This window comes from Oryza sativa, chromosome 7 (assembly GCF_034140825.1).
Source record: "Oryza sativa Japonica Group chromosome 7, ASM3414082v1".
In the NCBI taxonomy this organism is placed as follows: Eukaryota; Viridiplantae; Streptophyta; class Magnoliopsida; order Poales; family Poaceae; genus Oryza; species Oryza sativa.
Genome location: NC_089041.1, coordinates 20065431 through 20086371, shown reverse-complemented (window position 1 = coordinate 20086371; position 20941 = coordinate 20065431). Strand labels below are relative to the sequence as shown.

The following is a 20941-nucleotide window of genomic DNA, read 5'->3' as shown; positions in this document are numbered from 1 at the left end:
CGGCGACGGCGAGATCCACGGACAGTTTAACGTGTGGACGATTTATAGAGGGAGTTGTTCTTGTTCTTGGTAAGCGGCGGAGAAAGGTGACGAGGTTTTGGGAATCTGGGTCGCCGGCGCTGCCTGTGCGACACGACGGCGGAGCACCTGGCGGTCAGTAAATGCCTTCACGTCGAACTTTTAACTACCGTGCTTAGCTTTTATTCTTTATAAGTTGATAGTGGAACAAGGAGACTAAACTAAAGGATTCTTTTTTAAACAGGTACAATAGCAGATAAGTCAACTATAAACATATTTTAAAAAGATAAAAGAAGAGAGAGAAAAGTAGCGGGTTACATATCTGTAGCCAGCTGCAGCACGAACTCTAAGATATAATGTGTGTATGACAGATGTAACCATGTATTAATATTATAGTAAAGATATAATGTGTGTATGACAGGTGTAACCATGTATTAATATTATAGTAAACAACTATTGTATGAATTAGCTATTATATTGGCTATAGATGATTTGGAGCTAGTAATTAGCTATACTATTAAACTTGCTCTTAAAACATTGGTCGAAACTACTAGACTTGGTTAAAGTTTCGCGCCTATTTTAAACGCAAGATTCATGAATGAGCGAGCATGCACGATGATTATAGTGTTCCTTGGGATTGTAGTTTAGATCGGGTTGTCTTCGATGGTTTATAGGAAAAGAATAGATGAGTTGGAGAGAAGATAAAGGAAGATTTCGATGGGACTCAGAAATTCTACTGGGGTAAGTCTAGAGGTAGGCTAGTTTAAATGTTTAATTTGAACAGAAAAGAAATTCAAAACAAGTGAAGGAATACTGAGAACTATAGACACTTCCAACAGAACACAAGGGTAAATAAGTAAAAAAAGAACACAAGGGTAAATAAGTAAAAAAGGCTACTTGAGGGTGTGAGTTATCACTATTTTGAATGACAAAATAACGTGGCTATGCTGATCAGAATCAGAAAATAGCTGAAAAATGCAACAGTTTCACCTTTCACTTATTTACGTACTAGAACACAGCACAAGAGTGATGTTTGCCAGATTGTCAAGAAGGAATTAACAATCGTCATTGGGTAATTCCAGTAAACACTGAACAAGCATGTAGGCAAAATATAGGGCCTGTTCACTTTGATGCCAAAAAAAACCTTACCAAATTTTGGCAATGCCAAAATTTTAGTAAAGTTGCCAAAATTTTGGTAGCATACTAAATGTAGCCACTTTTTTGGTAACTTTACCAAAATTTGGTAAGGTTGAAAATAGCATCAAAGTGAACAGGCCCATAAAAAACGAACTGGACATGCACTTGGTTGCCACATTCCACATTCCAATCCTACAGTTCAAACTTCACTCCTGAGACAAATCCACATGTCTGATTACTGACTGCATCAAACCTCGCTTGGTTGTAGAACGACATGCTGCAAAGAGCAGTGACCAAAAGAAATTCATTCTTAACATGGAAGATGATGAAACTGGTAATTACCATAAGAAGACCAAACAACATGGGTAAAACTACCTTGATTTGAGTCCTTTTGTATGTGTATGTCACATGAACCAGCCCATCAGAAGTCTGAATTACAGCAGGGTATGAGAACTCCACACCATGGGTCTCCTCCAGTGTCAGCACATCCTCCCATTTGTCGCCGTCATCCTGAGAAACAGCAACCTTGAGCACCCCTCTTGAGGTGCTGTTGTATACCAGCACCACCCTCCCATCCTTGAGCTTAACGCCATCGATACCTGCTTTCCACCCACCACATAGATAGCATCATACAAGCTGCAGATGAAGATGTACTGCAATTCAGAACTGACTGTGGCAGAATGATCGGTGATACTAACCAGAATTGGGGTTTGGGAGCTCGGTTGGTTGCGCATAGCTCCAGTTGACACCAGAATCCTTGGACTCCGCAACGCAGATGCGACCTACTTCATCGGACGGGCGCAGCAGCATGCGGATTGTGCCACTGCTGGTCTGGTAGAGGACTGGCTGAATCACTCCCATGGTTTTTCCTCTTACGTAAATCGGGCCATACTTCTTCCATGTTTTACCATGGTCCTTGGTGACCTGTTTAAGATGAAACATTGTTGACTTGAGGTGTGCAAGAGATATTGAAGAACAGTTGCAGCTGATGGCTCACAGCTGACTTGCCTCAAGCCAAGCACCCCATGAATTCCAGCTTTCAACTGATGTTCCACAGAGCAGGTGGCCATCCTTGAGCAAGAAAGGCTGTATTGGGAGACACTGTTGATGAGAAGGTATGCAGGTCCATAGAATAATCGTAGTGTTATGTGACAGTGTCAAAATACTGATCAAGTCTGGAACAAATACACACCTTGTTCTTGATAGGGCCAAGGATACCAGGTGGGAGTTGCTCTCTCTTTGACCAGATAACACCACCATCCGATGAGCATTTCATGCATCCACTCCAACTAAACAAAAATTGTCAAATTCAGCTGAACAGTTGGTGCAGACATTTAACTGGGGTATTAATTGCTGGGAATGCAGATATGGGAATGGATCACTCACCTTTCGACAGTCTTGCCAACCTTGTAGAAAAGGAGGATCTCACCAGAAGGAAGCTGGAAGAGAACAGGGTTCCACAGAGGAACATTGGGCACTTCATCAACTACTTCAGGAGAGTGCCACGAGCCATTCTGTATTAGGTGAAATTGTTAAATGTATTGTGTATCAAGTGAACAATAACAATACACAGATACGCTGGAAGATCAATAATCCGTCAGGAAATAGGAACTTTAACATACGTAATATCTCTGTAGCCAAATTTTAACATCGTCAGCACCTTCCTGTGTTCCCCCAAAGTAGGCCACCAGAAACATATTCTTCTGAACCTGACCAGGAAAGGTACATTATACAGAGAAGATAATCCATCAAAAGAAAATTTAAATAAAATTAGAACAAAGTTTGGATGATAATATACCTCAACAATTGTGGAAGCATGGCAGGTTTTGAAAGGTACGTTGCCTTCTGAAAATGTAAATTCTTCCCTCAATACGCTCCACTTATTGGTCATTTCTGAATCGCCAAAAGGAGAATAATTGTACACAAAGATTTTTTCTTATAAAAAAACATTTCATCCTTCAAACACACTGTCACACTTTTCTTGGATATGAAGGATTAATCCGTGGTCTTTACTCCCCTGTGCAGGCAGAGAAGACAACCTGGTCTATTTACAGTTTTTATTGATGCAGGTATAGTAGGCACTGTTTCACTTGTATGTCTTTCCCCATGCATTTCCAGTTTCCTTACAGGAAGGAAGTTCATAAATAAAATTCAAGATAGATTATTCTATCCCAGCATTGAAGCATCCATTATCTAAAAAAAATTCCCAGCATCGAAGTGAGACCCTGGAAATTTTCACATCATAGCATTTGACATCCATATTCTTTTATCTTTCACAAAAGCAGAATTCAGCTGGAACAATCTGTTGACTTATTGCTACTATTTGGGAATAGAGATAAGATAAGTAGAATAGATTGGCAAATCATACAAAACATAGAGCAAGGGTTGGGATGGCATCTTAGGATAGATTGGCTAATCATACAAAACATAGAGCAAGGGTTGGGATGGCATCTTAGGAGGAATGAGGCATACCTGAGAGCTGAGAGTAGGCAGGTCAAACTGCAAGCCCGAGTTCAGCAAGAGAGAAAGAAATTTGATAGGGAGATCAAGTGCCACAAGTCAGAGTAACTTGCAACTTGCAAGTATATTTCATAAAGAGTACACGAGATCACAAATTCACATGTAAATTTCAAGATCTCTTCACAGAGAGGAACAAGAGAATGGTGCCTACCGTGTTCACAAATGCTTGATATAACTGGCACAACTCTTTGTTTACTGTAGAATCACATGGGTGCTTATTATATACAAGGTTCCTTTCACAAGATGTTGGCTATCTATAAAAAAAATGTTTTTTCCCTGTTGGTTGCTGTGACCTGTGTCAGTGGGGACAATGAACTTCAGAACTTGTATATGTGTGTATAATTTTGTCTTTTCTTATGTAGTGTTGGTTTTGAGATACTGACCATGATTATGGTTCCTTAACAACTAATAATCATGAAATGCTGTTTCTGTTGCTCTGTTACGAGAAAAATCCCAGTTACCTACTGTTTACCCAAAATCTGCTAGCAACCCTAAACCAGAGGCCGAGTTTTTGTTAAATCCATCAAGGTGTAATAGACATTTCCTTTTCTTCATAGTTTTGGTTAGCGGATGATTACTGTAGCATCACTGTAGCAAATCATGGATTAATATACCTCGTTAGATTTGTCTCGCAAAATAGTCTAGGGGTTATGGAATGGGTTTTTTCAGTAATCTACGTTTAATAATACTCCTAAATAGCAAGATTCCGGAGGGCTATTTAATAGCCTGGAGGATCCAAACAGGGCCTAAGAGTCAAGACAAGAATTTTACTATATTCCAACCCATTGTGGTACTAACAAGAAAAGCTCAATTCAGAAAATAAAAGGCTAAAGATTATAGTACCTGGATGATAATGTAATAAGATTTAGGATCTGCTTTCTAGAGGATCATTATTCAAGCATACTATGGTGCCCAATAATGAAGTCTTTCTTTTTAAATAAAGCAAACTTGATACATATATTATTTTATCAAGATAACCATAATTTATTTTCTGGAAGTTGCATCACAGCAAAAGGGACATCTCAAGTTCTCAGTTAAAGTAGTAATATCTTAGGTTATCACAACATGAACATGAAGAACAGCCATATACGGAACAACTTATGTTAAACTTTGGGGCATATGTACAGATGTTCAATATCATTGTTGATAGGAATCAGGGAGATTATTAATTAGGTTACAATTGCAAGAAATTATGCAAATGACCAAATATACCCAAAAAAAGAATCATTGATGACCAATTTAGCACCACGGTCCAGCCAATATGATGTGACACACATAGAGAAAAACTTGCGTGCCTTGCAATTGGCAGCAATAACTCTCCCAATAGTTGCACACTCACCACCTCACTTTCCCGCTAGGTTGAAGAACAACATGCTGTGAATCATTCAATAATACTATTAAAAAAGGTACTAACGGGCAGAAAACTGTTCTTGATGGAAAACAAGATCGATATTTTCTTTTGAATATGCATCAGAAAGATTACCTTAATTTGTGTCCGGTTGTATGTGTACGTGATATGTATGAGATCATCCATGGTCTGGATCACTGCAGGATATGAAAACTCCATGCCTTCAGTATCTTCCAATGTCATTACATCGTTCCATGAATCACCATCATCCATGGAGACTGCAACTTTTAGTGTTCCTCTGGAGAAGGTGTTGTAAGCAAGGAGTACTCTCCCATCCTTCATCTTAACTCCATCAATCCCTTCAGGTTTGAAGTCGAGAGAGAGAGTTATTAATATTCTTCAGAAATCTATCAGTATATCTTAAAATTTTTGGAAACTTCAAACTGTTTAATAATGTGTTCCCAGCACCAGCAGATGTTCAGTGCTCAGTGGTCACTAATGAGCATTCGAGGATTTGCTATTCTATACAAGGGTACTGAAGCAAAGAGAAAACTAATTTAGCTAGGAGATGAACAAACCAGAGTTTGGGTTAGGAAGGTCAGTCTCGTGCACATAACTCCATGTTACACCCCCATCAGCAGAATCAGCCATGCAGACACGACCAATTGTCTCAAAAGATCGCAGCAACACTCGAATAGTCCCATTGGCAGTCATGTAGGGAACTGGCTGGATCACCCCTAGTGTTTCGCCTTCAATATATATAGGGCCATACTTCCGCCATGTTCGTCCGGCATCTTTTGTGACCTAAGTTGATAAGAGTAATTAAAACTTCCACTACACATAATGTGAGACGCATGAGTTCAGTCTATGATTTTTTTTATTTTCAATGTAATGGATACCTCAAGCCATGCACCCCAAGAGTTCCAGCTTTCAACAGATGACCCACATAGCAAGCGCCCATCTTCAACCAAGAAAGGCTACATTGGAGAAAATGCCATTCAGGAACCAAATCAATAAACTTTTGAGAATCACAATGGAAAGGCAATTAAATTACTACTGAGTACTGACTTGTTAATAACCCATAATGATTGTGCTGCCATATGTATTCAGGTTGACAATATTTTCCTTATTTTATGGTTACAATGTGCTTTGCTAAGATGGAAGGCAATACACCACAGATTTAGACATGCCTTATTCTTAATAGGACCAAGGATGCCAGGTGGTAGCTGTTCTCTTGCCGACCAGGTTTTTCCTCCATCTAGAGATCTTTTCATGGCACCACTCCACCTGAACATGTTATATTGAGCATCAGAATATCAAATAATCATATAGTCGCATTCAATTTTTGCACTATCATATGGTTTTTTTGTCATTTGAATAAGAGATAAGAAATTAAATAACATAAAACATGTTCATACTTCTGAACTTCTTGGCCAATCTTGTAGAAGAGAAGAAGCTCATGAGAAGGGAGCTGAAACAGAACAGGATTCCACATAGGTACCTCATCCTGTTCATCAGCCACTTGTGGAGTATGCCAGCAGCCATCCTACAAAGGTAAGGTTCTTAAGAATAACCGCTTTTCTGAGTAAAGAAAATAAGAAATGGAAGTATCCCGGATGATCGAACCCACACTGTATCTCTGCAGCCAGATCTTCACATCAGGAGCACCTTCCTTGGATCCACCGAAATAAGCCACCAAAAAACTATCCTTCTCAGTCTAAAAAAAGACAAAATTAATCTATAAGTAACTTATAGTACATTTTTACCCAAAATAAACTTGTATCCAGAAGTCATATACCTCTACAATAGTAGAAGCATGGCAGCTATTGAAAGGGGCACTTCCAGCTGGAAATGTGAATTCCTCCTTGACAATGCTCCAGTCAGAAGTCACATTTGCAGTTGCATTGATGATGTTATGATCGTTGTCTTCCATATGTTGTACAATTTCTACATTACGGTCATTCAGGTTTGCAACAAACTCCGCGGATGAATTGTTAACCCTTTTTAAACACAAAAGATTAGAACTCTGGGTAGTAATCCTTCACGAGGCTACAGAAACTCAATTTAGAACTTACCTCTGAACACGACTTGAACTGATGCTAATCTCACGCAATAACCTAGATGGTGCTGTTTTGAAATTGAGAGGTTTCTTGTTCAAGAGGATCCTATGCGGTGAACCAGAGAAAAAGAACAGCAGGGAAATCAAAAGTGTACAGCCTGTAGCGCTCCATGCAACTTTTTGCCTGCTGCACCAGTAAATGGTGACCATCACGTTCTGCAGGTGAGCCCTCGCGGAAGCTTAATACAGAAGGTTTCAGTTATAGTCCCATCCAATCTACAGAATGGAATGAAAAGAAACAGGTCAGTACAATGCAATGTGCAGGGGAAAGAAAGCAAGATAGTTGCATCAAACAGAAACAAGAACCACAAAATTTTCAATTAGAAGGAATTTGTACTGACGAACAAACAAAGCTAGCCATCTGGTTTCCTCAACAATCAGAGAAATCCAAGTAAAAAAATGGCATGGACCTCCTGGTCTCTCTGATCTGCTTCCATACTTACTTGAAATTGGCAGAATAACAAACTGTACTTGACAATGTATTTTCCTAATTGCTGAGCCTGAGCACATCACATCCATCACTAAAAACAAAGTTGGATCACAATCTTCCCCCAAACACTCCAGTATCCCACGCCATGGAACACAGTTCCATAAACCGAAATTTCCTTCCACAGAAACGGGACCTCCTCTTCCTCAAAGCTGCAATAGCTCATCATCAAGCTAAAAGACCAGGAACGCAGCGGATGCTAATCTGCGTGGCCTGATTTCTACTAGCACTGCACACCCACACGCTCCTCTTCCTAGAACACAACAACTCTTCAGCTACTCCTCCCCCCCAACCTCGAACTGCTCCTTAATTAGCCAGCGCACCACATTACCCGGGAGCAAAAAAAAAAAAAAAAAATCATGGCGGCGGCGAGTGTTCCACCACTGCCGCCTACTGGGGCTAGGGGCTACGGGCTACGACAGAGTGGTCCAAAAGCATGACGAAACGCGGCCGCGCTGACTGACCTGGAAGGTGGTTGCGAGCGCGGCGCGGAGGAGGTGGAGAAGACGCCGGCGGCGGCGACGCCGACGAGGAGGAGGAGGAGGTGGTGGCGGCGGTGGAGGCGTGGCCTCGAGTGTGATGGGAGAGAAGAGAAGCCGGCAAGGCTTGGGAGAAATGCGGTGCACGGCGGGTGGACCCCACGTGTCAGTGGGCCTGCCCCTCTCGCTTCCCTTGCCCGAGAGAAATTTGCATATCTGCCACCCATAAGAACGGATTTTGCTATAATACCATTATTAAAATGGGATTCAATACAATATTACTCTTAAACCGCGAGTATTCGCTGCAATACCTTTTTATGGTTTCTTGCATTTGCAAATTGTTTTTTCACAATTTCTTTTCTCAAACGTATTTACCCCTGGCTCAATCGTTCTGCGCGAAAAAGAAATTGAAATTGAGAAAAAATAATTTGCAAATGTAAAAGGCCATGAAAATTTCGGTGAAACTAGTTTCTATGCGTAGGAGATATGAAAATTTCTCACTAGAGAGATAGGGGGCAGGTGGGGGAGGTGGAGATGGTCCACCACGTGGCCTGTGAACCCATCCATAAGGGGTCCTATTCTTTTTCCCAATTCTCTCTATTTTTTTGGTGGGGGGGGGGGGTCAAGGTCACGTGTTACACTGTTATAATAAAAAATAGAGTAAATTTCACATTGCACCATATATTTTGACCAAAGTTTCACAATGGGCAAGGTCCACACCAACCTTTTCACTAAACACCATATATGTTTACACTAGTTGGCACTTTGGACTATGGTTGAGCACATCGAAGGAACTTGTCAGAGAAAAGATAGTTAAAATCATCAATTTTAGTGCCACAGTATTAAGATAAATATCTTTAGAAAAAAAATAGCAAATCTGAAAACAATTTTTTTCAGCAAATCACACTAAAATAATGACGTGAACATGTTTAAAAGTGACACAAAATGATCTATACATTGGGGTAAATGAATAAAATAAAATAGGAAATAGAACAGTTAACTACCACACACTGAAAAGAAGGAAGAAAACATAAAATGTTTTGCCTTTTATAATTATCCCTGTGTAAATCATATGAAGCTCTCTCACATATTCCCTTGTTTTGCTCACCCAACTTATGTAAAGATGTATGGTGTTAAGTGAAAACATTGATTTAACCCTAGTCCATTATGAAACCTTGGTTAAAATATATGGCCCATTGTAAAAAAATAATAAACTAGATCTACCCTAAAACAGCTCGATCGGTAGGGATAATAAAAGCATAATTGTTTTGCTCATGTTTAGAAGCTAAATTTCAATTTTTAAAACTTAATTTTGGAGGTGATTTTGTGGGTTTTTTCATCGTAGTTTGTTTTACAAGATTTTCTTTTGAGTCACTAAGAACATATATAAAATTTTACTTATAAATTATTTTCTAATCACTAATAAGCCGTTGGAATAAGCATAATAAACGTAAGAGTATGAGAAACAATGAGACGGTAAGAGATAATGGAGATAATTCCAAGCCTGCATCATGATGAAAAGTGCAGGGCAACAACACATACATTTGGATGAAAAAAATGGGAAAAAAATGTTTTGTGGTATTGAAAGAATCCTATGAAAATTTGGATATAGACTTGCCCAAGTAAAAGATGTGGAGCAGATTCTAGAAACCAAATCTGTATCAATAGAATTATAATGTGTTCAAATCCAACATAAATTAAAGCATGGAAAGTTTGTTAGGAAGGTTACAGTTGGTTACACCTCTAAAAAGTTACTCCCTTCAATTTTTAATACATAGCGTCTCTAATTTTTAATAGATATTGTCTTATTAAAAATATAATTATAATTTATTTTATTACGATTTATTTATTATTAAAAGTACTTTAAACCTGATTCATATATTTGCACAATTATTTAAATAAATTGAAATGTTAAACGTTTGGATAAGAGACGACAACGACGTTATTTTTTTTAGGAAAAACCTAAGAAAAGTACAGAAAGAGCCTTGTTTCATTTAAGAAGAAGAGATTCACTAGCGCCAACTGGCACTGCCACCCATAGCGCCCTTATATTATAGCTAAGTCGCTGACGTGATAGGGTTAGCGCAAAAAAAATTGACACCAAGGACTTATTTGTAAGAAAAAAATTTCTAAACATGTTCCAAACGCAAGTACCTTTTCTTATAAGTAGGCCCTTGGCGCCAGCCTCTTTTGGTGTGAAGGATCTATTTTTAAGAAAAAAATATTTCCTTTTTTTTTACCCTTTTTATAAATTAATTTGCTATATACAGATAAAATGAATCATATTTATTGTAAATTACAGGGGTTGATGCAGCTTGAGAATGGAGGAGGGTCATTGCCTTCTTCCTCAAATCCCTCTTCTTCCCCCTTACCTCAAGATCCAGCGGGCAAGGGTACCGGAGCCCCCATGCTAGATCTGTCACACTAGATCTGTCACAGGTGAATTAATTTTCAGAGAAAAGTCAATATTTGGTCTCTCAACTATAGAACCTGCACAAACAAAACAAAAACATGATGATTTGACGTAAATATTTGTTATCTACACAAAAGGTGTTTTACATAAATATGGAAGTTAGAGCACCGCGCCATACAAACTTAAACAACAAAAAATAAGACAATAATAGAATACCTAACACTATATATAAGCAACTCGTCAATCATTAATGAACTACTTAACAAATAACCTTACTCTCTCCATTTCAAAATATATGACGTATATTGTTTTCATTAGGACGAGACTTTGATCAACAATTACTCTATTATAATATAACTTTTATGAAGCAAAATTAATGTTATTAGATTCGTCCTCAAAAGTACATTTGTATTTTGTATAATTATACTTTTATGTCATATAGATAATATATTAAGGAAGCAATTGCGAATCAAAACCTTATCATAACAGAACAAAATACGCCTTATATTTTAAGATGGATATAATACCAAGTTAAAGGTGCATCAAACGAAACTTGGCAAAAAAAAAAGAAAAACTCATGGGCATAACTTTTCTACTCATGCTTTACTTACTTCAGCAGCTTCAAGAGCCTGAATGCACCAGTAGCACAAGTGCTGAAGCTCCTTTTGGATTGATGATTGTTTGCAAATGGTGGGATTCTTCCCACTGAATCAAGCATACGATTTTGAGTTCGGGTAGATCGATTGGCCATTGAGTTACTCTGAAAGATACGGATCTGTTCAAGATCACGCCCAGAATTAGCATCTGCTCTTGCATAGACTGGATACACCTTCACAGGACACAGGGTTCGTAAAACTGATCTCCAATATGGGAAAAAATTTCTCCTTGTATACGTGGGATCCCATCCTCCGCCTACTTCCTTTCTCCCAGCCTGTCACATATTTCAATATAAGTACAGCATTAAAAAAAACAGAAACATCCATATTTCAGCGTGGTCAGCCATGATCTCTCGCTTGAGATTTTGTTAGATAGTCCCTTTATCCCATAATATAAGGCATGGTCAAACTTGACACGGTCTTCAAAACTAATCTTTGTCTTATAATTTCTCATGTATTATAAGATTTGTAGTAACAAAATTATAACCATATGAAAGTAAATTCAAATGTCAATCCAATGATATAGTTTTTAGCAAGTAAAATTCAATTCATATTGTACTAAATGTTGACCAAAATGTTTTGAAGGTGAAATCTTGAAATGCGTGGGCGTCTTATATTATGGGATGGAGGGAGTATGAATGATTTCACTACAGTGTACTAGTACTTAAGTAGTACGCTTAAGCAACATGATAAGCTGTTGAACCAGCACAAGGCATGCCACGAACATAGCAAGCAAAACATGGTTTTGTTAATGCATCAAACAACTACTAATATTACACTGCACATTCCTTTATCAGAATCTTCCTCACAGACAAAAAAAAAATCAGATCCAACAAATCATTCAAGAACACTAATACCGGGCGCTAGTTTAATTTCAATATTTGTATTATTTCCTTTACTTTTTATTGCATTACCCCTTTTCTTTGGTAAAGAACCTGATGAGAAACACACTAGTCTCGATCACATTAGCATGGCAGAGATGAATCATAGTTGAAATGCGTGGCATTGCAATAGGCCATCTGTATTTGGAGGCAATTCAAAGCAATGGGATTCGTCAAATTTTTCAATTTGTTACCTGGTTTTGTAAAAAAGTTGGTGTATCTTTTTTTAAAAAAAATCAAACAAGGGGAGGGCAGAAATTCCTATAGCTAACTTTCTGCTGCCAATTTATTACTAGTCATTAGTCATTACCAAACACCATTCTAGTCGAAACAAGACCAAACGCAGTTATCACAAGATCATGTATCCACAAAAAAAGAAGAAAAATATATGTTAGCATAATGTAACTAAAGCAAAGACATTTTTATCTCTAACTTACCTATTATATTTTCAGATTTGTTCACAAGATACTACTTCTAGGACAATACCCTGACATATAAGAGTTCGCATTGCTCCATACAAAGGATAGTTTAAACATGTAAAGGTACAGAAATTGAAGCATATGTGTAGACCATTATTGGCGAAACACCGCCAAGACCAAGAACTTCCACAGGGGGGTGTGGACTAGAGATAGGTCTTCAGATCATAACAATGGACTAGTAACCAAATCTGACAACAGACTAATCATGCAAGTGACTTATCCGACTGCTCCCCCCTGCACACTACAGTACCACAAAATACTATTTGTGTGGACTATACCTCACCTAGTACAGCTCACAACAAGGCACTTTACAGAGCAAGGTGAAGATAGAGATGCTCTAATACAGTAGTATTTGATTATCTTTACCTTTTCCTCCGAAGCGTGCCGATTAGCTGTTTCTGTAAATGCCATGTTTGCATCTATAAGCCATATTCTCCATAAAAAAAAAGAGGTTAGTGCTAATTTTGTTAAATGTAAAAAGAATCACTTGAGCCCAACACACCTTTGCTACATGACTCTCTCTCCATTTCGCAGTCATAAGGCTGACTTCAAGAAAAAAGTGGAAGACAAAATTAAATAATCAGCAAAGTAAACATGTATTCTCATAGAAAACTATTGTGTGAAGCAATACAAAGAGAAGTACAGGTTCATAGTGTCAATGACTTCTGCAGTGGGGTAAAACCCATACTCCTTGAGGATAGTTGAAACATGTTCCAAAACCTCCACATGGGGCGCCTGAATTGACATAAAAGCTGTTGTATAAGCTAGAGCAAAAATAAACAGAAAAGGCAATATGCCGCTAGCATAGATATATCATATATACAATTTAGGAATCATATAACCAATGATAGCAGAGAGATGATGGAAAGAATTGTTCGGAGGAGAAAATTGCAATTATACAATATGAATTGGAAGGCAATAGAATAGTGTGCAAAAAACAGTAAGAAACATACAATCGCATTCATTTTGCTACATGGTTTTATAGACTACATAACATACATATTCACATTCATCTAGATTGATTTATCTTATAGTTATCTTAAAGCAAAGCCTCTTAGATTCCAAAAGTTCTGTAATCAGAGATTATAATCTACACACTTCAAAGGTACGAGTTAAGAACTGCATCACACTTCTGTATGTTTAAACTTTACAGTCGTTCAGTTATTCAAATTCCAACTGTAAGCATTCGAAATCACCTCGATTGTTTTATCTTTATTTCTCAAAGAGAAATGTGTCAATTTCTTCAGGCTTTATGATATAAAATGAAGTTCAGACAGACTTAAAGAGGTCATGAATTGCATACTAGTGTTTGTTGAGCTAAATTGAACTGTCCTCTGGGGTCACAGACAAGTTACGGTATGAGCTCTAACTCCAGGTTTCTTGAAGGACCTGGACTTTATAGGCTAAATAAAGTGCCTTAAGCATATATTTTCAGTTAACAAGAAGGTTAAATTCAAAATCTAAATACACCCCCAGCTCAAGCACCAAGAATACCCAGCTCCTAAAATTCTTGGAGCTGGAGCATATATTTTGGCCATGAAAACATGAAAGTGCTTATTTTGGCCAATTTATCTGCCAGGCATCCAGAAAATAAACAAAGATAAATGAAACAAGTGCATGCCTTTTGTTCATATGCACCATGTGCTATTAATAGCATTAAGGGTGTGTTCAGGAGGAGGGGTTGGGAACCCCTCCTCTCCGGCATGCAAAAAGAAGCACGCATGAGCATATAACTAATTAAGTATTAGCTTTTTTAAAAAAATGAATTAATGTTTTTTTAAACAACTTTCCTATAAAACTTCGCACAAAAACACACCATTTAATAGTTTGGGAAGCGTTGCATGGAAAACAAGGGAGGTCAAGTTGGGAAGATAGACTTAAGAACACAGTCTAAGCCTATCAAACACTTTATGTTGATTGCTAAAAATGGTACTCCTACTAGGAAGTGACAACCAGAAAATAGACATAAGGGAAGCTTCAAAAACTACATTGGCATTTCACACTGTACATGTGAAGTGATGGACAGTGAAGTGGATGGAAAGTTTTTTAATCTAAATAACATCTTGCGTATTTGAAAAATTAATAAGAACAGAATTTAGTGATAAAAACATAAGAAAACACGCTAAATTGATTTATACTACATATTGAAAAAATTCCAAAGTTTTAATATGAAACTACACCATTATGACCATCCAGCATAGCTACAGAAGTTCGCTATATATATTCATTTGTAAACACAAGGTCAGCAATTTTAGTATCAAACCATAGAATGCTTGTATCTACAGAACCACAAATTGAATTAATCTAGTAATGAGATTAATACAGATTCATTAGCTGTTTTACATATAGCATTTCATACAAACTAAAAAGTAGATTCGTTATTTATGGCATAATCATGTAGTAATCAGTTATCAGATGCATAAAAAATGTAGTAAACAAAAGAGATATGGTTTTAAAGCAAACTCCATCCAACGCTTTTAATTTGATAGAAGATGAAAAGTAATCCTTTTTATTTCAAGTCATATGATTTCAACAAGAGACAACTACATCTTCTCAAATTACCACTGCCTTCTTTAGTGCAAGCAGCAATTACGGAACTCAATTCCTTTACATTAGTTACTATGGGTGGTTGAGACAGACTGATTCAATGAGGTAGCAATAGACAACTTTAGTAGGGACATATAGTCTCCTTTTTGTTTTCTTAATATATGTGCACAAAGCATCAAGTAAGAAAAAAAGGATACATCTCAGTGAGGAACGAGCATACTCAAAATTTTCAGAAACTACACTTCTTGAAGAAAAATCACAAACTACGCATTCTTTCAATATATTGTCAGAAAACTGGACCCTTCTTGGCATGAGCTGCAACATTAGGCCCAAAGGTCAACCACTCTGAGGTCAGTAGAGCCACATGTGCATGACATGTGGTTCATACTCCCTCCTTCCAAAAGTCTAAGTTCTATTTCATTCTTTGGTTTTTCCAAAAGTCTAAGTCCTATTTGTAGTCACTATGTGCTATATTATATTTTTTATCGGAACTCAAAAAGTCATTTTAGTACTTATTGGTTGCATGTTCATTTGGTTTTGTCACATGATGAATGAGTTAATTACACCTTGGTCTTGGTGCAAAAAGAAATAGAACTTAGACTTTTGGAAGGAGGGAGTAATTGTCAACACTCAACAGCTGGTAAAATGTGCAGCTTTATGATAAATAAATATAAATCTGGGATAATGGTTCGGAAAAATTGTTCAGTGATAATTTTGAGCTTGGAAGTGTAATTCTCTGAAATTTATGTAAAAAGATGGGCAGTAGTTCATAGATAATTGCTGTAAGAAAAGTTCATTGGTTTAAGCAAGACACCTCTCAAAACATTGAAGCAAAGCATAAAACAAAATTGGCATAAAATCAAATGCAAGGTTCAATGAAAAATAACACTTCCATACTCCAAGTTACACCAAAGATTAAGAAAACCTCATGTAGTCATGTGTATTACATATACAATAGTTCAGTACAAAATATAAATGTGTTGCAATATTATTGTTAATTTAGGCTTGGCTTTCAGATAAAATACACCAACTCTGGAATTCAGATATTAAATCTCATATCAGTAAACAACATCAACTACCTGTGAAGGTTGAGTTTCCTCCAGAATCTTTCTTCTCTGAGAAGCTAGTTGGGAAGATTCAGGGATGGAAATATGGAATAGAACCTATCTCATGACTAATGAAATCCTATCTCCAATCAAGAGTCTTAGGTATTCAATGCCCCTATCTCCGATCACCTAACAGAACAAACAAAGCTATGCTACTGAATGAAACAAGAGTCTGGTTGATCGGAGATAGGATTTCAGTAGTTATGAAATCTTGCGAAACTGTTAGTTTTACAAAAGTTCACTTCTGTATAGATTTGTTAAAGTATGAACTCTTATCACAAAGTTATCAAATATAACATTTATTATTATTATTATTATTATTATTATTTTCAGTCAACACAAGAATTATTAACATTCTTCTTGCTAAGACCACATGTATTTTTTAAACAACAGCTCTTACAATGGTCAAAATACAAATATTAAAAATATTAAGTAACATGCATCAGAGGCACCACAGCTGCAATATACCAAACATGCATACCTCTGAATGCGCCTGAACGTATGCAGAAAGAGGTTCACCAGCTTGGGAAATTACATCAACAAGCAGGCCTGTGCAATCAATAAGTGCCCTCTTTTCCTCCCGAAGCTTCTGTGCCATTCCATTTGAACCTTTCTCCCATCTCAGGGCAAATGAAAGCCTCAGTATACGCTTAGAGATAATGCCAAACCCATCTTTCTTACTACTGCCATTTATCTTGGAGGAACAGCCCCCTCGGATCTGCTCCTGAGCAGCCAGTAGTAGAATTGCAGACTGGATGAGTTTTCCATCCTCAATGTAATACCAGAGCTCTTCAAGTAGATTATTTGTTTTTCCTGCAAGCAGTCTAATTGTATCCAAGAAGATCTTCTGTAAAACAAGGAACAAAAACAAAGTGACATTTAGCATTTGTACGCGCAAGCAAGTAGTGTTGATTAACTTTCTATATATGGCTTCATTTCCTCCTATTCTGTATATGGCTTCATTTCCTCCTATCAAAGTAGTTAAGGATTACGGACAATCTCCAAGGCAAAGAAAATAAAATTGCTTAGTAGCAACATGTTTTGTATATTTTATTGAAGACTCCTTGCCTTTAACCATATGAACATGCACTAACACATGAAGACAAGATTAAAAAAGGGAAACTTTACTTCCTCTAACAAGTGGAGACAAAAGGATGTTCAGTCCTTAATATCACTAATTCGTAATAACAGCTGTCTGGGATCTATGGTATGACCACAGTTACTATTTATGTCATGCTGCAAAAGTAGTACTTGCATAGGGAGGGAAGTGAAACAAACCATTTCAGGTAAACATAGCAGGTGGATAAGCTTGTAGATATAATCCAAATGATTCTGGCTGGGCGAAAGATTGTCCTCAAGATACTTATGCAGGCAAGTATTCTCAATCGCAATATGGAGCGGGAGTAGGTCCTCAATGACATCGTCGCCAACTGTGCGTACATTGGCTGATGCACCAAAGCGTAAGAGTAGCTTGATCATCTCAACAGAGAACCTTTCAGCAGCTTCGTGAAGCGGGAAGTATCCGTATTTGGTTACGCAGTTGGGATTGGCATGCATCCCAAAGAGCTCAGGTGCCCTGCCCTCCAATACAACTTTTGCACATCTCAGGGCATTGAAACTAACCATGCAGGTTAAGGTTTGTGCGGTGATGGTGAGATTCCATGACATGCCATAGCACCCACAGTTCTTGAAATATCGGAGGAAGCAACGGGGGCTATCCTTTACAAAGATGGGCTCCAATTCATCATGTTTGTCCAAGAAGGTATGACACATCCACTAGATGGATCCATCACATTAGAAAAAAAAGAAGAAAGGCATCAGTTATCATCCAACTAACAATGCACAACAAAATAAACTGTTTTGCGGTTTATGGAGGTGCTTATATGGCAACAACAATAACAAAACCTTGTGAGCAAGCAAGTTGGGGTGGGCTAGAGATGAAACCAAACATGCATGAAGCACGGAGAAGAAGGGAAGAGAAAGAATATAAGGGGATCTAAAGCCTCTCATGGTTAAGACATGTGAATCCAGATGTTCTTTTTTAAGGTTCATATATGACAGCAATAAACAATCAATGGTTCAGTAGACTTAAGTACCCTATAATATTACAGGATTAAGCGAAATAACTAATATAATGGAATGATTCATCAATTGAATTCTGTAAATGAAGGTAACAAACCTCAGGAGCAGGGTCTGGGATGATTATGTCATTTGCTATGGTCTTGGCAATCGAAATAGCCCTTTCATCCATAAACTGAAAGTCAACAGTCAGCACTAGGGGAAGAAAATATATCGTGGCTGGGTAGTTATCATACCTTGTCAATCTTTTTATAATCTAATCCCTCAGCAAGTTCAAAACGAGGGGGAGGGTGCCGTGGATACTTATTTCTTACTGGAATTGATCCATCTTTATCATTGCCATTATTTTTGTCGCATGCAGCTGCCTCCTTTTTCCACGTAGCATAATCGGGTGCCTTAAATCTCAACTCCATCCTTTCGGGTTTACTTTCCTGGAACAAGGAAGTTTGATCTCGAATCACACTCCAAACAAGATAACTGGAGTACAAGGCATGCAATGGTCAAAGAATGATCCAGAAGACCATGTGATAAAAATGAGTCCTTCCATCTAAAATGGATCAGACATCACTGAAACATACTAAAACATATTTAGCGAATAGAAAGCATATGGAGACTCAGACTTCATACATCTCTATCCTGAGATGTAACAATGCTATATGCGAAATGAAGGGACAAACAGTGCTAGAAACTCGGATGCATATAAAGTGTATCTAGAAACGAAAAGCGAAAAGCCAATTTTGAGAGTGCGAATATAAACAATGGAAAATATAGAAACCAAAAGCTAAATTTGGGAGTGGAAATCTAGAAACCAGAAGGCTATGGAAATATAGAAACTAAAAGCTAAATTTGAGAGCGCTAGAAACTCTGATACATAGAAATTATGGAAATCTAGAAACCAAAAACTGAAAAATATTCACTAACACCCAGATTATTTTTTTCTTGGTTGGGGGAACTGCAGTAAAACCCTAGCTTCCAGATCTGGGAGAGAAGATAAGAAGTTAAGGAAAATTCAAAGGAAAGAGGATGCGCATGCTTCGGGACGGGTGCTCACCGGAGGCGGAAGCAGAAGGACGACGGCACCCACCTCGCGGGAGATGGATGGGAAGCGGCGCAGGCGGCGAGGCGAGGCGCGGCGGGCGAAACTAGAGAAGAGACGGTAGTAGAGGCCGAGAAGACCGGGAGATTGACTTGGGCCGGCGCAAGGAGTATCTTCATTCCTATATAGAATAAGTTCACTTTGAGTCCCTCTATTTGTCGCCCAGTCCCATTTTCGTTCCTTGGTCGCAAAACAGGGTACGACGGGTCCCCCAACTTACGAAATCAGTGCAAATGAGGTCCCTCGGTGGTATTTAGGGTTGAAAACGGAGCGGATACGGATGGATAATGCTCATACCATATTCGTTTTCGTATTTTTTACCGGATACGAAAACGAATATGGATAGCTCGAATACGGAAACGAATACGGATTATCTCGAATACGAATAAGAATCGAATATGATCGGGCACGAATACGGAAACAAATTTTTCTCGGAACACGAAAACCAACTCAACTTCTAATAGAAACAAATACCAACATATATAATTAGCTCATTTTATATAAAATGAAGTATAATTTATAAATATTTTTTAAAATTTAAATAATATTAATAGTATGGACTAGTGTTAAGAGATAAACTACTATTAAAATATATATAAATGTATATTGAAGGTTCTAGAATTAGAAAGAAATGGGGTATGTCTCATGGCTTCTGTGGATATCCGAATTATTATCCGTATCCGACGGAAACCCTGATACCATATCTGTATTCGTATCCGGGAGAAAATATCCGTATTCGTATCCGTATCCGAACTATCCGAGAATTATCCGATCCGAAAGGTATCCATATCCGTTTTTGTCCAGAGCGGACGGAAACTATCCGCTCCATTTTCATCCCTAGTGGTATTGTGCTCGGTTTTGCCTAACGTGGCGCCTACATGGCTCCTTTGACTAGTTCTTTGTCTTACGTGTCATTGACGTGGTGCTTAGGTGGCAATTAGATAAAAAAATAAAAGCAGCAAAAATGAAAATAAAAAAATTAAACAAAATATGTGGGACCCACATATCGGTAAAAAAAGAAAAAGGGCCCACATGTCAGTGGGTCCCACTTCTTCAACCTCACCCTCTCTACTTATTTCTCCTTCAATGACGCCGGCGTGAGAGAAGCGGCGTGCGGCGGGCGGCAGGAGAGGAGCGGCAGGCAGCCGAAGTGGACCGGCGTGCGGCGTGCGGTGGGCGGAAGACAACGGGAGAGGACCAGCGGGCGACGGGCGGCAGTCGGCAGGCGGCTGGAGTGGAGCAGCGTGCGGCGGGCGGAAGATCCGCCTCCTCATCTCCATCGTCGCCTCCTCTGCGATGGCGCATGCCACTGTCGCTGCCGTCCCGGAAGATCCGGCGAGGGAAGACCACAATCGCGGAGGTCGCCGCCGACATCTCCCTCCCCGCCCGCAGCCATCATCAGCCAGAGCGGCTCCCCATTGAGGCCGCCATCGACATCTCCCCGTTCGCGGCCACCGTCAACTAGAGCGGCTCCTCGTCGAGGCCGCCACCAACATCTCCCCGCCCGCGGCCGACAAGGAGGAGGAGAGTGGCTCCTGGCCGCTAGCTTGCTCCGGCCGCCCTTCTTGCCGCTAGC

General features: G+C 38.6%; 3 protein-coding genes across 14 annotated transcripts; all 3 read right to left on the bottom strand.

Moving 5' to 3' along the window:
- Positions 1-983: 983 nt before the first annotated feature.
- LOC107276073 (uncharacterized) lies at positions 984-3855 on the bottom strand. 2 transcript variants are annotated; one of them, XM_015791996.3, is made up of 9 exons: positions 3628-3817; positions 2954-3048; positions 2778-2864; positions 2542-2669; positions 2348-2444; positions 2164-2241; positions 1854-2079; positions 1531-1754; positions 984-1432 (listed from the first exon to the last, which is right to left on the bottom strand). In XM_015791996.3, exons 2-9 carry the CDS (start codon positions 3044-3046, stop codon positions 1403-1405), a joined length of 963 nt encoding a protein of 320 aa, XP_015647482.1. In that variant the 5' UTR covers positions 3047-3048; positions 3628-3817; the 3' UTR covers positions 984-1402. The 2 variants fall into 2 exon arrangements, with proteins under 2 accessions (XP_015647482.1, XP_015647483.1); XM_015791997.3 differs by lacking the exon at positions 2164-2241 and having other exon boundaries at positions 3628-3855.
- Positions 3856-4762: 907 nt separating this feature from the next.
- LOC4343377 (uncharacterized) lies at positions 4763-8262 on the bottom strand. Its single transcript, XM_015791995.3, has 10 exons — positions 8094-8262; positions 7099-7358; positions 6822-7023; positions 6654-6740; positions 6442-6569; positions 6214-6310; positions 5923-6000; positions 5602-5827; positions 5159-5382; positions 4763-5049 (listed from the first exon to the last, which is right to left on the bottom strand). The coding sequence occupies exons 2-10, from the start codon at positions 7290-7292 to the stop codon at positions 5011-5013; spliced, it is 1275 nt and encodes a 424-aa protein (XP_015647481.1). The 5' UTR covers positions 7293-7358; positions 8094-8262; the 3' UTR covers positions 4763-5010.
- Positions 8263-10315: 2053 nt separating this feature from the next.
- LOC107276742 (uncharacterized) lies at positions 10316-19459 on the bottom strand. Of its 11 annotated transcripts, none has more exons than XM_066312618.1 (11): positions 19321-19459; positions 19191-19247; positions 18506-18700; positions 18370-18444; positions 17469-17966; positions 16672-17037; positions 13181-13272; positions 13040-13083; positions 12904-12956; positions 11133-11452; positions 10316-10598 (listed from the first exon to the last, which is right to left on the bottom strand). In XM_066312618.1, the coding sequence occupies exons 3-11, from the start codon at positions 18680-18682 to the stop codon at positions 10586-10588; spliced, it is 1638 nt and encodes a 545-aa protein (XP_066168715.1). In that variant the 5' UTR covers positions 18683-18700; positions 19191-19247; positions 19321-19459; the 3' UTR covers positions 10316-10585. The 11 variants fall into 11 exon arrangements, with proteins under 11 accessions (XP_066168715.1, XP_015647475.1, XP_025882636.1 ...); XM_015791989.3 differs by having other exon boundaries at positions 10316-10538; XM_026026851.2 differs by lacking the exon at positions 19191-19247.
- Positions 19460-20941: the final 1482 nt, after the last annotated feature.